The 15,809-nt window shown below is 46.3% G+C and overlaps 1 protein-coding gene across 1 annotated transcript; it reads left to right on the forward strand.

Moving 5' to 3' along the window:
- Positions 1 to 2,818: 2,818 nt before the first annotated feature.
- On the forward strand, positions 2,819 to 3,277 carry LOC147098421 (histone H2A type 2-C-like). The gene has a single exon (XM_085970110.1). The coding sequence runs from the start codon at positions 2,834 to 2,836 to the stop codon at positions 3,221 to 3,223; it is 390 nt and encodes a 129-aa protein (XP_085826236.1). The 5' UTR covers positions 2,819 to 2,833; the 3' UTR covers positions 3,224 to 3,277.
- Positions 3,278 to 15,809: the final 12,532 nt, after the last annotated feature.

Below are 15,809 nucleotides of genomic sequence, written 5' to 3' on the forward strand. Positions count from 1 at the left end.
GACGACTCGAGTCTGGATGACCCTACATCAGGTGGGGTTACATGTAGTGTGACATGAACCCAAGATCCCGGTTGAGGCCATCCTCGTGAGTGCGGAACTTGGCTATCAGTTTCTGCTCTACGATTTTGCATTGTCGTGTGTCTCGAAGGCCGCCTTGGAGAATGCTTACCCGAAGATCGGAGGCTGAATGTCCTTGACTGCTGAAGTGTTCCCCGACTGGGAGGGAACACTCCTGCCTGGCGATTGTTGCGCGGTGTCCGTTCATCCATTGTCGCAGTGTCTGCATGGTCTCGCCGATGTACCATGCTCCGGGGCATCCTTTCCTGCAACGTATGAGGTAGGCAACGTTGGCCGAGTCACATGAGTATGTACCATGTGCCTGGTGGGTGGTGTCCTCACGTGTGATGATGGTATCTGTGTTGATGATCTGGCATGTCTTGCAGAGGTTGCCGTGGCAGGGTTGTGTGGTGTCATGGTCACTGTTCTCCTGAAATCTGGGTAATTTGCTGCAAACGATGGTCTGCTTGAGGTTAGCCGGCTGTTTGAAGGCGAGTAGTGGAGGCGTGGGGATGGCATTAGCGAGGTGTTCATTGGCATCGATGACATGTTGAAGGCTGCGAAGAACATGGCGTAGTTTCTCCACTCCGGGGAAGTACTAGACGACGAAGGGCACTCTGTTGGTTGTGTCCCGTGTTTGTCTTCTGAGGAGGTCTATGCGATTTTTCACTGTGGCCCGTCAGAACTGTCAATCGACGAGTCGAGCGTCATATCCCGTTCTTATGAGGGTGTCCTTCAGCGTCTGTAGGTGTCCATCGCGTTCCTCCTCGTCTGAGCAGATCCTGTGTATTCGCAGGGCTTGTCCATAGGGGATGGCTTCTTTAACATGGTTAGGGTGGAAGCTGGAGAAGTGGAGCATCCTGAGGTTGTCCGTGGGCTTGCGGTAGAGTGAAGTGCTGAGGTGTCCGTCTTTGATGGAGATTCGTGTGTCCAAGAATGAGGCCGATTCTGAGGAGCAGTCCATGGTGAGTTTGAATAACCAGAGACTGATACAGAACTATTCACACACACACAGTACTAGGGACAGGCATTACTGAACTAAAGTGGCGCAGACCACCCCACAAGGCTTGAATATAGAGCACAGGTTGGACATTTAAATTGCAGACCCGTGCAGCAGAAGTGCTTGGGGCCTCTTTAATGATCTGGGAAATGGAGAATGGGAAGATGACCTCTCTGACTACAGGGGGCGTGCTTGTGACAGAAAATCAATCTGATTGGATTCTTAAAGCAGCCAATCAGAGATATGCATAACAATGGTAAATGACATCACTCGTCAGCAGCCAATCACAACCATTCCTTCACCCATCCCTCATTAGCATAGGGCGGTGGGGGCACCCTATTTAAGTCGAGCGCGGAGCAAGATTGCGTCATTTTGTGTCTGAAATCGAGTTTGAGAATGGTTGATGAAAAGAAGACAGTTACCAAGAAGGGCGCCAAAAAAACCGTCACTAAACCGGCAGCGAAGGGCGGCAAGAAGCGCAGAAAGTCGAGGAAGGAGAGTTACTCCATCTACATCTACAAAGTGATGAAGCAGGTTCACCCTGACACCGGCATCTCCTCCAAGGCCATGGTTGTAATGAACTCGTTTGTGAACGATATTTTCGAGCGCATCGCGGGTGAGGCTTCCCGCCTGGCCCATTACAACAAGCGGCACACCATCAGCTCCCGGGAGATCCAGACCGCCGTGCGCCTGCTGCTGCCCGGGGAGCTGGCTAAGCACGCCGTGTCGGAAGGAACAAAGGCGGTGACCAAATACACCAGCTCCAAGTAAAACTCCACGCTGTCCTGAAAGAACAAACCCAAAACACAACGGCTCTTTTAAGAGCCACCCACAATCTCTCTGAAAGAGCTACACAATCGCATCTCCCTTTAGAATCAGTTTACTGCAATTATTTACTGAACAAGTATCATTCAGAACGTTTAAAGTTCCAGCTGTGGATTTCGTTTTGAATTCTCAGATAAGCAGTTTTAATGTCTTGTTCGACATTAGCGTCACTTGAATTTCTCGCCCTCACAGTAAATTGCGAACACGATCCTTGGTCGCTCTTTACCTTTGTTCTCTGACCCGACGATTAACAGCTTGTTCTAGGGTAAGACTCAGATTCCAGTCACGTCGTTCTCAAGGCGTTTTCAAGTTTTAAAAATAAATGTTGGGGGTTTATTAACCCGAGACTACTTGCAGTGTTAACAGTCCAGAATGGGAGTTCTAACAGAGACGGAACGGGGACAGTTTGAACACTGTCCCTCTTCTTTTCACAGGGCTCCCGGTTCTGTTTTCACTCCCGCCTGTGCAAAGGATCCATCGATAATTATTGAAACCTCACTGTTAAAGAGATTGAGCTGGAAAGTGTCCGCTTACAGAATCAATGGGCATTGATTCCCACCCGTTACATTCTGAAATTGAACAGGCAAATAATCCTGATTGTCACAGCCTGGAATGTGCAAGGGAAATATGGAATAAGACAAACGGGAATAAAACGTGCTTGGAAATCTGTGGCTAATGGTGAATTTATTAACATAATCCTCAATTTAAAAAATATTGGCGGGGATTTTGAAATTTAAAAATTCGTTGGAGGTCTGACTGTTGAGGCTGTTATTTCCACCCTCTTTTCATTGGTGGGAAAACCAGACTGTGATCGGTCACTGAATAGCACCAATGAAATGCACCACAGACCGACCAATCACAAGTTCGCTCTCTGCATTCCTCCAGAAGGTATAAGAAGGGCAGATGTGGGAGGAGATTTTCATTCTTTCTCTAACCGTATTGATTGTGGAAATGTCTGGAAGAGGAAAAAGCAGCGGTAAAGCTCGGGCCAAAGCCAAGTCTCGCTCATCCCGGGCCGGACTGCAGTTTCCTGTGGGCCGTGTTCACAGGCACCTGCGAAAAGGCAACTACGCTGAGCGTGTGGGTGCCGGAGCCCCGGTCTACATGGCTGCTGTGCTCGAGTATCTGACCGCTGAAATCCTGGAGCTGGCCGGCAACGCGGCCCGCGACAACAAGAAGACCCGCATCATCCCCAGACACCTGCAGCTGGCCATCCGCAACGACGAGGAGCTCAACAAGTTGCTGGGAAAGGTGACTATCGCTCAGGGCGGGGTACTGCCTAATATCCAGGCGGTGCTGTTGCCCAAGAAAACCAGTACTGCCAGCTCCAAGACCAAGTAAAGCGAACAAAATTCAATCTAATAACCCAAAGGCTCTTTTCAGAGCCACCCACATTATCTTTGAAAGGGCTGGTTTCTGTTCTGTTCTATGGGTCACAATTATACCAGGTCTGATTTAACATGTTAAATCTTAAAATCTACTTTGAAATTCACAGATTTGTCGATTGTTATCTATCCACCACTCACCTGACAATCAAACGCTGCCACGGAGTAACAGATACAATTGGTATCCTGTATGAACGAATATTCCCTCAGTCACAAGCAGTACTAGTGAGTGAGTGGTAGTGCATTTCCTATACTCACCTGTAAATCCCGCACTAACACACTGCAAGAGAGTGACAGACACAGTATCTATCTTCCCATATACAGCAGTGAATCTCACCTTGCCACATAGTTCCAGAGTGATAGAGGAAGTGTCTATCCCACACTCAATGATCAACCACACTGTTCACCCTAGAATCGGGTGAGCGCGTCCATCTGCTTTTAATGGTTTTTTGGAGTTTTCAGCTTGACCAATAAACTACTTGGCAATGGTTTTAAGCGGAACATAAACACGGTGCTGAGGTATCTGTCGAAAACAAAATGGTTTCTGCTGAATCATTGTCTCTTGTTGCAGCACTCGCTTTCAGCCAGGAGATGGCACCAACCTCTAACACTTTGGAGAGTGCGGATTGTGGACACACATCCAGACCGCCGTGAGTCTGGTGCTGTCGGGGAGTTGGCCAAGCACGGGGTGGCCAAGAACGCCAGCTCCAAGTAAAACTCCACAATTTACTGATAGAAATATAGAAATCACAACGGGTCCTTTAAGAGCCACCCACAGCCTCTCTGCAGGAGCCGCCTGTTTAATGCACTGACTTCGTCGGTTTATTCATTCCGGCTAAAGTCCTGTCAATCTGGTGAGGAAATTATCAGAAAATTAGTGAAACTGCCCCAATTTAATGTCTGTCTCGGTTGAATTGAATAATTATAAATAAAATCTTTTTTGAATTTGGTGGAATGTTTCAAACTTAATTTTAAAACTGATCAATTGAGGCCAATAGTTTATTCTGTTAAGGAAATGGGATTCCAATCAAGCGACCAATCCGAAGTAGCCTCAGGTTACAGCGGGCTCCGACAGATGGAACTGGAGTCATTACAGTCCATCCAATGACTTTACTTAAACCCTTGATTTTCACAATCCCCGACAGTAAGCAAACTTCAGAAGGGGAATAATCTCACAAGTTGGCCTCTTGTCATAGAAGCTCGGTTTAACCTATTGTGAGGTGGAAAGCTCCGGTTCCCCGTCACACCATCTGTCTGATATATAAAAGCTGAATGGAAACAGAACACTGAGCGCATGGACACCCAGGAAGACTAAAGGAGCATTTCACTGTGAGGGGAGAATACAGGGTCCGGCCCAAAGAGTCACTTGTAACCCCATAATCCTTATAATTCTGAAGCTATACCCCACCCCAATATATCCCCGCTCCCGGTCCTGGGGCGCTGCTCTCTCTCTGTGAGGCGGTGTGGGGTTCTAAGAAGAGCCTTTGTTTTGTGCCCTGGATGTTGTCACTAAGCACTTTACGGTGGCGCTTGGATCCGCCTTTTCCCAGTCCTTTGCCTCCTTTACCTCTTCCAGTTATGACGATTCCTCACAGGAATATAAACTGAATGATACACTCTCGCCGTCCTTATGTATTTATGAAGCCAGCCCGGATCTGGTTGAGAAAAGCAGAGTGTGAGAGAGGCTGGGAGGAGACAGAATCAGAGTGACAGACAGAGCAGAGACAGCGTCCTCTGAGCTTCAGCTCCGCCTCCAGCTTTCAGGCTTCAGCATTGAAATATTTGCCTGCTCCTCCCCCTCTCCCCGCACAGTGTTTAAAGCGACAGGAAGGGCCCATGCGAGCTCCCCTCCCCCAGCTCTGCCAGCGGGGGCCGTTTCCTCTGGGCTCGGCTGATGATCGCTGAACACATCAGGGAGCGGAGATATCACGGGCCCGAGTAAGGGAGCAAACAGCAGCCTCCTCACAGCAGCACATCGCATTGGGACTGTGTCCACAGATGGGCTTTGAGTCGGGGCAAGTTCATCGGAAATAACAACAGAAAATGCTGGAAAAACTCAGCAGGTCAGGCAACATCCGTGGATAGAAATTTGAGTTGACGTTTCGGGTCGAAACCCTTTTTCAAAACTGGAAAGAAAAGAAAGTAGATCGAAGGCAGGGCTGCGATCGATAAAAGAAGTAAAAGAGACAATAAAAGGTATTCGAAACCAGACGAGATGGTAATAGGCCGGTGGAGACAAAAGGCAGCTGAGATTAGGTGTGAATTGTACAGGCAGGTAAGAGACAGCTGCCAGGTGGGAGAGAGAAACAAAAGGAAAGGGGGGGGGGGGAAGGAAGACTCAAAAGAAAGGGGTGGAAAAAATTATAAGTAAAAAAGTAATAGGGGCCGAGGTTATGATCTGAAATTGTTGAATTTGATATTGAGTCCAGAAGGCGGCAAAGTGCCTATTCGGAAGATGAGGTGCTGTTCCTCGAGTTTACGTTGAGCTTCTGTGGAACAATACAGGAGGCCAAGGACGGTGAGGTCCGAGTGGGAATGGAGCGGTGAATTAAAATGACAGGCGACTGGAAGCTCGGGGTCACCCTTACGGACTGAACGGAGGTGTTCCGCAAAGCGGTCACCCAATCTGCGTTTGGTCTCCCCAGTGCAGAGGAGACCGCATCGTGAGCAGCGAATACAGTATGCTAGATTGCAAGAAGTACAAGTAAATCACTGTTTCACCTGGAAGGGGTGTTTGGGGCCCTGGATAGTGGGAAGGGGGGAGGTATAGGGGCAGGTGTTACACCTCCTGCGCTTGCACGGGAAGGTGCCAGGCGAAGGGGAAGGGCTGTTTGGGGTGATAGAGGAGTGGGCTAGGGTGTCTCGGAGGGAGCGGTCCCTATGGAATGCTGAAAGGGGAGGGGAGGGGAAGATACGTTTGGTGGTGGGGTCACTTTGGAGGTAGCGGAAATGGTGGAGGATGATCCATTGAATGTGGAGGCTGGTGTGGTGAAAGGTGAGGACAAGGGGAACCCTATCGTGGTTCCAGGAGGGAGGGGCAGGGGTGAGGGCAGAAGTGCGGGAGATAGAACGGACACGGTCGAGGGCCGTGTCAACCACGGTAGAGGGGAATCCTCGGTTGCGGAAAAAGGAAGACATGTCGGAAGCACTGGTGTGGAAGGTGGCAACGTCGGTGCAGATATGGCGTAGATGGAGAAACTGGGAGAACGGGACTGGACGGGCCTCTGTTCAAGGAAGAATCGGAGCGCCCTCAGACCATCATGCTGGGGGATGGAGGTGTAGAGGGATTGTACGTCCATGGTGAAAAGGAAGCAGTTGGGGCCAGGAATCTGGAAACTGTTAAAGTGGTGGAGGGCGTCCAAAGAGTCGCGGATGTAGGTGGGAAGAGACTGGTCAAGGGGAGAAAAGATAGAGTCGAGATAGGAAGATATAAGTTCCGTGGGGCAAGAACAGGCTGAAACGATGGGTCTACCAAGGCAGTCCTTTTTGTGGATCTTGGGGAGGAGGTAGAAGCGGGCTGTGCGGGGTTGGGGAACTATGAGGTTGGTGGCAGCGGGGGGAAGATCTCCAGAGGAGATGAGGTCAGTGTCAGTGGTTTGATGTTCGGCAGTGGGGTCATGGTCCAGGTGGAGGTAGGAGAAGGTGTCGGGGATTTGGAAGCCGGGGATTGTTTGTAAGAGACAGATTGGAACAGGAACTAGTTCCTTAACATGGAGTGAGTGGGGGCAGGGAGAAGCCATTCTCGGGCTGTGTGTGTACAGTGTAAGGTAACATAGAAAGTAAATCACCTCGCACTTTCAAATCATTGCTGTTTTCTCCAAATCAGCAGTGAATGTTACTGATTCAGTTTGAATCTCACCGTGTCTGTTGTTATTGAACAGTGAACAGTGGATCGGAGCCTGAGAGTGAGGATGTGAGGAGTTTCACAAAGTGCATCTATTGCAGGCACCAGGTGAGAAGTGTGAAATAACACATTTCAAAAATTGGTGATTCTGTTTCGGTGCATTGAGTTCTCCAGAACCGTGTTGCTGGTGATTGGGAGATACATAGTCGCTCCTTCAGGTACATCAGAATCCGTGCTCTGAGACATTCTGTTAATTACACAGGCCCTCAACTCGGTTTCAATGGAATGATAGAGCCATAATCATAGAGTCATAACGGCACAGAAGGAAGCCATTCGGCCCATCGAGGGTGTGCCATCTCTCTGCAGAGCAATCTAGTCAGTCCCATTCCCCCGCTCTAACCCGTAGCCCTGCAAGTTTATTTCCCTCAAGTGCCTATCCAGACTCCCCTTGAAAACATTGAGTGTGTCCGCTTCCACCACTTCCATCGGCAGCGAGTTCCAGGTCCTCAACACTCGCTGCGTAAAAATGTTTTTCCTCACACCACCCCACCCCCCACCCCCCCGCCCCATCTCTTGCCCAAAACCTCAAATCTGTGTCCGCTAGTCCTGGCACCATCAACTAGTGGGAACAGCCTTTCCCCATCTAGCCGATCCAAACCCGTTATAATCTTGTACACCTCTATCAAATCACCCCTCAACCTCCTTTGCTCTAATGAAAAAAATCCAGCACATCCAACCTTTGCTTGTAGCTAAGATCCCCAATTCGCAGAACTTTTTGATAAATCTCCTCTGCACCCTCTCAAGGGCCTTCTCATCCTTCCTAAAGTGTGGTGACCAGAACTGGACGCAATTCTCCAGTTGTGCCCTAACCAGCGCTTTATAATGATTCAGCATAACTTCTCTACATTTGTACTCAATACCTCTATTTATGAAACCCAAGATCCCATATCCTTTGCTAACCACTATCTCAATATGTCCTGCCACCTTCAGGGACCTATGCCCATTAACTCCCAGGTCCCTCTGTCCCTGCACATTCTTTACAATTGTGCCAATACGTGTATATTGCCTCTCCCTGTTTCCTCTGCCAAAATGCATCACCTCACACTTCTCTGTTTAAATTCCATCTGCCACTTGTCTGTCCATTCTGCCAATCTTTCTATGTCCTGTTGCAGTCGATTGGTATCATCCTCACTCTATGGCACACCCCCACATGAGGTGTGAATTGGAAATTTAGAAATTCTACTTTGTATTCCAATTTCCAGGTCATTTATTATAAATATAAAGAATACCGTGGCCCCAGCACTGACAGTTGGTGAACACTACTGTCTACCATCCTTCTGTCTGAAAAACAGCCATTTACCACAACTCGCTGTTTTCTGTCCATAGACTGAAAACAATTGCTTGTACAGACCAGGTACCTGTGGTTATATTCCAGGAAGCCTTGCGGAATTTGATAGGTAGTCCAATGGGACTGGGAGATATAAACCTGGACTGTGGCAATAGGGTTGTCCCATTCATGGTCCAATGCTGGGATTGGTTTGTGTCTGGATGCTGATAACATACTATAGAACCGTCCTACACACCTGCTGTGGAGAATCGGAGTCCTGCTGTATTGCAGTGAGATCAGACCATGACACCATTTGTATCGCAGTTTCCTCTCCCCAGATACTTTACTTTGTTATCATAAACAAACACATTAATTATTAATTTATTTTTATTTTCTACCCACAACTGTTCATATCGTATAACTAATTCTGTTCTCATATTGTAATTCTCGGAGCAAAATACTTCACTGAGCCAGAGTAAATGTGATCTTTCCTCCACACGGAACAGGAGGATCAATGCAGGCAGCTCCTTCTCACACACAGTAAGTACATTATCACACACAGAAAGACAGATTGAGATTGAATCACAATCACTTACTGTAACTGAGATTGACTGACAGATACAGATGAAGACCCACACTCAAATACCAGAGATAGACAGTTACTGAGTAAAATCCACACTCCCATACTAGACATAGACAGATAGACAGAAACTGAAGCTCACATAGCAGATACAGACAGGTAGAGAATTAAATCCACAGTCACTCACCAGAAACTGACAGGTACAGATAACATCCAATGAGAAGCTGATGGGTACAGGACAACATTGCACTTACATACCAGAAACTGACAGACACAGGACAAAACCCCACTCACATACCAGAAACTGACTGGTATAGGACAAAATCCCACTCACATAACAAAAACTGACAGGTACAGGACAAAATCCCCCTCACATACCAGAAACTGACAGGTACTGGACAAAACCCCCCTCACATAGCAAAAATTGACAGGTACAGGTCAAAATCCCCCTCACATAACAAAAACTGACAGGTATAGGACAAAATCCCCCTCACATTACCAAAACTGACAGGTACAGTGGAAAATTCACTCACATACCAGAAACTGACAGGTACTGGACAAAAACCCATGCACATGCCAGAAACTGACTGGCACAGGAAAAAAACCCTCTCCCATATCAGAAATGGACAGGTACAGTACAAAATCCCACTCACATAAAAGATAATGGCAGCTACATTACTAAATCTCACCCACATATCAGAAACTGCCAGATACAGAACAAAACCGCAATCATATATCAGAAACATATTTACAGGACAAATCCTCCCTCACATTTCAAAATCTGGCAGGTACATTTTTCTGGACATTATGTGACATTCTGGACATTTTTACATGCAGTAGCACGCTCTGGTGGTGGTTATTGTGTTAGCAGTGTGTTTGTATGAAACAGAGGTCATTTGACCTTTGTTCCTTTCTTCCTGTGAGAGGTCATTTGACCTTTGTACCTTTCTTTCTGTGTAATCCAGGAAGTAGAATTCCAGGAAGAACCTGGCAGTAATGGAGGATTCCATAAGGGATTCACAATCCAATGTAATCTGATTTCATATGTTAGGCCAAGCGCAATATCTGTGAGCATCTTTGTTTGTTAGCATAATAGCAACGTTGTCAGAGTAGTATTTTGATAACACTATGTTTATAAAAGGTTAATATTTGATAGTTATAGAAGTTAGTCCAAATGTTAGTTAGTTATACAATTAGTCTATTCTACTGTTGTAAATATGTTTATATCTTATGTAATATCGAATGTATAGTACTCAGTTTATGTACAAAACATACTTTATCTTTGTTTACAGTTTCACAAATTTGTTCAAGTAAAGCTTCAAAACAGCAAACCGCTTCACGAAGAATTATTTTTGAATAAGTGTTTAACTTGCTGGATAACTAGATAGGAGCACATCTAGCGCGGCCAGTACAACAGGACAAAACCACACTCGCATATCAGAAGCTGTCAGGAACAGGTCAAAACCACATTCACAGATGAGAAACTGACAGGAAAATGTCAAAACCCCACTCACATATCAGAAACTGACAGCTACAGGAAAAAAGAACAATAACAAAAGAAACTGCCATATACAGGACAAAACCCCACTCATGTACCAGAACCTAACAGGTACAGGACAAAACCCACTCACATATCAGAAACTGACAGTTACAGGGCAAAACCCCACTTACATACCAGAAACTGACAGGTACAGGACAGAAACCCACTCACATACCAGAAACTGACAGGTACAGGACAAAACCCCACTCATGTACCAGAAGCTGACAGGTACAGGACAAAACCCCACTCACGTACCAGAAGCTGACAGGTACAGGACAAAACTTCACTCACATACCAGAAACTGGCAGGTACAGGACAAAAACCCACTCACAAACCTGAAACTGACTGGCACAGTACAAAACCCCACTCTCAAACCAGAAAGTCAGGTACAGGACAAAACCTGACTCACATATCAGATACTGACATTTACAGGACAAAGACCGACTCACATGTCAGAAACTGAGAGGTACAGGATATAACCCCACTCGCATACCAGAAACAGACAGGTACATGAGAAAATCCAATTCATATACCAGAAACTGACAGGTACAGGATATAACCCCATTCACATACCAGAAACAGACAGGTACAGGACAAAACCCAAATCACAGATCAGAAACTGACAAGTAAAGGACAAAATCCCACTCACGTATCAGAATCTGACAGCAATAGGAAAAATGAACACTAACATAAAGAAACTGCCAGGTACAGGATAAAGCCCCATTGACTTACAAGGAACTGACAGGTACAGGACAAAAATCCACTCACATATGAGAAACTGACAGGTACAGGGCCAATCCGACTCACATATCAGATATGAGACAGTTACAGGACAAAATTCCATGCACATTTCAGAAACTGAGAGATACAGCACAAAACCCACTCACAAACCTGAAACTGATTGGTACAGTACAAAACCCGACTGACAAACCAGAAACAGACAGGGAGAGGACAAAACCCGACTCACATATCAGATACTGACATTTACTGGACAAAGACTCACTCACATATCAGAAACTGAGAGGTACAGGACAAAAGCCCTCTCAAACACCAGAAACTGACAGATACAGGATATAAACCCATTCACATACTAGAGACTGATAGGTACATGAGAAATCTCAACTCATATGCCAGAAGCTGACAGGTACAGGACAAAACCGCACTCACAGATCAGAAAATGACAGCTATAGTACAAAACCCCACTCACATAACGGAACCTGACAGGTACAGGATAAAATTCCTCTCACATACCAGAAGCTGACAGCTAAGGGACAAAACACCACTCACATACCAGAAACTGACAGGTACAGGAAAAAAACATACTTACATAGCAGAAACTAACAGGAACAGGACAAAATCCAACTCACATTCTATAAAGTGACAGATACAGAACAAAACACCACTTACAGACACCACTTACAGACAAGGTAGTGACATCAATTATAGACAAGAAAGTGACAGGTACAGGGCAAAATCACACTTAACACCCCAGAAGCTGACAGGTACAGGAGAAAACCTCACTCACATAACAGAAACTGACAGGCAAATGCACTTCCACACTCACATAACAGAAACTGACAGGTACAGGACAAAACCCCACTGACATACCAGAAACTGACAGGTCCAGGAAAAAAGTCCAATCATATATCAGAAACTGACAGGTGCAGGAAAAAGAAACACCACCAACATACCAGAGAATGACAGCTACAGGACAAAGCCCCACTCACATACTCGCGGGTGCTGAAGGTTTTCCTAGAGAAAGTGATCAGGGATGCGGTCACCTACACTGAGCACTCCAAGCGCAAGACGGTCACTGCCATGGACGTGGTATACGCTCTTAAACGGCAGGGCCGCACTCTCTATGGATTCGGCGGCTGAACAACTCGACCCTTTCCACCAAACACAGCACAAAAGCTCTTTTAAGAGCCACCCACCATCTCATAGAGAGAGCAATGACCTGGGAGCGAGGGTAGACAGTTGATTTACATCGTGATCGGTGTAGATCTATATTTTACTCCAAGATCTGTATCTTGGTGTGTGGATGTTTTAAATCAACATAGGCACGATGGGCTGAATGGTCTTTATTCACAGAATCGTAGACATTTACGGTACAGAAGGATTCAGCACAAAAAATATCTATGCTGCCGAATCCCACTTTCCAGAGCTTGGTCCTTAGCTTTTCAGTTTATGACACTTCAAGGGCGTAACATATAGTTTTAAAATATGATGAGGGTTTCTGCCTCTACCACATTATCAGGCAAAACGTTCCAGACCCCCAACAACCGATGGGTTAAAAAAGTTCTGCTCAACTCTCCTGTACTTCTTCTACCAATTATTTTAAATCTTTACCCCCTGGTGATTGATCTCTCTGCTAAGGGAAATAGGTCTTTCCTGTACACTCTATGTAGGCCCTTCATATACACATCAATCAAGTCTCCTCTCGGCCTGCTATTGTGCGGAATCGTTCTGTGATTCTATAAAAGGACGATATCCCGAATGAATAATTCGACTATATTAATGCTGCGACTTCCTCTGAAAAGAGCCGTTGCTTTGTTTTGTGCTTTTACAGTGCGTTGTGAAGTTTATTTGCTGTTGTCCCTTCCGACACCCCGTGCTTGGCCAGCTCCCGGGCAGCACCAGGCTCACGGCGGTCTGGATGTGTGGTTACAATCCGCACTCTCCAAACTATTGGAGTTTGGTCCCATCTCCTGGCCGCAAACCAGTGGTGCAACAGGAAAACCATTCATCATGAACTATTTTAAACTGGAGAGAAATAACCTGAACATCTTGTTTCCGTTCAGTCTAAGATGATTGCAAAGTGTTTTACACGTCCTGACTAACGCTCCAAAGGCCTATGGCGAATGATCTGTAAATACAGCGTCTAACTTTTTAAAATTAGGGTGATGATTGTATCGTGGTGTGGCTCACTGCCCTTCCTCGCGCGAGTTATTTGAAGTTCGATTCGAGGCATCACAACCAGGCTCCTGTTAACACAGTTTAGGTAACCCTATCGCAGTTTATAGTAGATCATATAGTAGGTCATCTTCCAAAATTCTATAGGCTCTGGAACAGTTCCCATGGATTGGAGGATAGCTAATGTATCCCCACTATTTAAAAAAGTTGGTAGAGAGAAAATGGGGAATTACAGACCGGTAAGCCTGACATCGGTAGTGGGGAAATGCTAGAATTCATTATAAAAATGTAAAAGCAGAGCACATAGAAAACAGTGACAGGATCGGACAAAGTCAACATGGATTTACAAAAGGTAAATCGCGCTTGACTAATCTACTGGAATTTTTTGAGGATGTAACTGCTCGAATAGATAAATGAGAACCAGTGAATGTGGTGTATTTGGACTTTCAGAAGGCTTTCGATAAGGTCCCGCATAAGAGATTGTCGTGCATAGTTAAAGCACATGGGATTGGGGGGTAAGGTACTGTGTTGGATAGAGAACTGGTTGGCAGACAGGAAGCAAAGAGTAGGAATAAACAGGTCTTTTTCCGAGTGGCAGGCAGCGACTAGTGGGGTACTGCAGGGATCGGTGCTAGGACCCCAGCTATTCACAATATATATAAATGATCTAGACGAGGGAATTAGATGTAATATCTCCAAGTTTGCAGATGACACAAAGCTGGGTGGGCGCGTGTGCTGTGAGGAGGATGTGGAGAAACTCCAGTATGGCAGCACGGTGGCATAGGTGGCAGCACGGTGGCATAGTGGTTTGCACTGTTGCCTCACAGCGCCAGGGACCCGGGTTCGAATCCGGCCTCGGGTGACTGTCTGTGTAGAGTTTGCACATTCTCCCCGTGTTTGCGTGGGTTTCCTCCGGGTGCTCCGGTTTCCTCCCACAGTCCAAAGATGTGCGAGTTAGGTTGATTGGCTATGATAAATTGACCCTTAGTGTTAGGGGGATTAAATACATGGGGTTACTGGGATATCGGTGCAGGCTCGATGGGCCGAAATGGCCTCTATCTGCACTGTGGGGTTTCTGTGATTCTGTGATTTGGACAGGTTGGATGATTGGGCAGATGTATGGCAAATGCAGTACAATGTGGATAAATGCGAGGTTATCCATTTTGGTATCAAAAACAGGAAGGCAGATTATTAACTGAATGGCAATAGATTGGGAGAAGGGGAAGTGCAACGAGACCTGGGTGTCCTTGTGCACCAGTCGCTGAAGGTAAGCAATTCGGTGCAGCAGGCGGTTAAGAAGGCATATGGTATGTTGGCCTTCGTAGCAAGAGGGTTCGAGTACAGGAACAAGGATGTCTTGCTGCAGTTGTACAGGGCCTTGGTGAGACCACACCTTGAGTATTGTGTGCAGTTTTGGTTGCCTTATCTGAGGAAGGCCGTTCTTGCCATGGAGAGAGTGCAGCAGAGATTCGCCAGATTGATACCTGGGATGGCAGGAATGACGTATAAAGAGAGATTGGGTCGATTAGGTTTATACTTGCTAGAGTTTAGAAGAATGAGAGGGGATCTCATTGGAACTTATAAAATTCTAACAGGACTAGACAGACTAGATGCAGGAAGGATGTTCCTGATGGTGGGGGAGTCCAGAACCAGGGGTCACAATCTAAGGATAAGGGGTAAGCCATTTAGGACTGAGATGAGGAGGAATTTCTTCACCCAGAGAGTGGTGAACCTGTGGAATTCTCTACCACAGAAGGCAGTTGAGGCCAATTCATTAAATATAATCAAGAAGGAGTTAGATATGTTTCTTAAGGTTAAAGCGATCAAGGGATATGGGGAGAAAGCAGGGACAGGGTACTGAATTTGGATGATCAGCCATGATCTCATTAAATGGCGGAACAGGCTCGAGGGGCCGAATGGCCTACTCCTGCTCCTATCTTCTATGTTTCTTTGTTTCCCTTTGTTCTCAGACCCGTTCATTTACAGCGCCTGCCGACGAATTAAGAGCTTGTTCTACGGGTAAGACTCAGATTCCAGTCACATCGTTCTCTCTCAAGGCATTTTCAGGTTTTAAAAATAACTGTTGGGGGTTTATTAACCCGAGACTTCTTGCAGTGTAACAGCCCAGAATGCGAGTTCTAACAGAGACTGGAATGGGGGCAGACTGAACACTGTCCCTCTTCTCTTTTCACAGGGCTCCCGCTTCTGTTTTCACTCCCGCCTGTGCAAAGGATCCATCGACAAATATTGAAACCTCACTTTTACAAAGATTGAGCTGGAATGTGTCCGCTTACAGAATCAATGTGGGTTGATTCCCGCCCGTTACATTCTGAAATTA

Source organism: Somniosus microcephalus, chromosome 29 (genome assembly GCF_052327205.1).
Source record: "Somniosus microcephalus isolate GS21.2 chromosome 29, FLI_Smic_1.0, whole genome shotgun sequence".
Classification (NCBI taxonomy): Eukaryota; Metazoa; Chordata; class Chondrichthyes; order Squaliformes; family Somniosidae; genus Somniosus; species Somniosus microcephalus.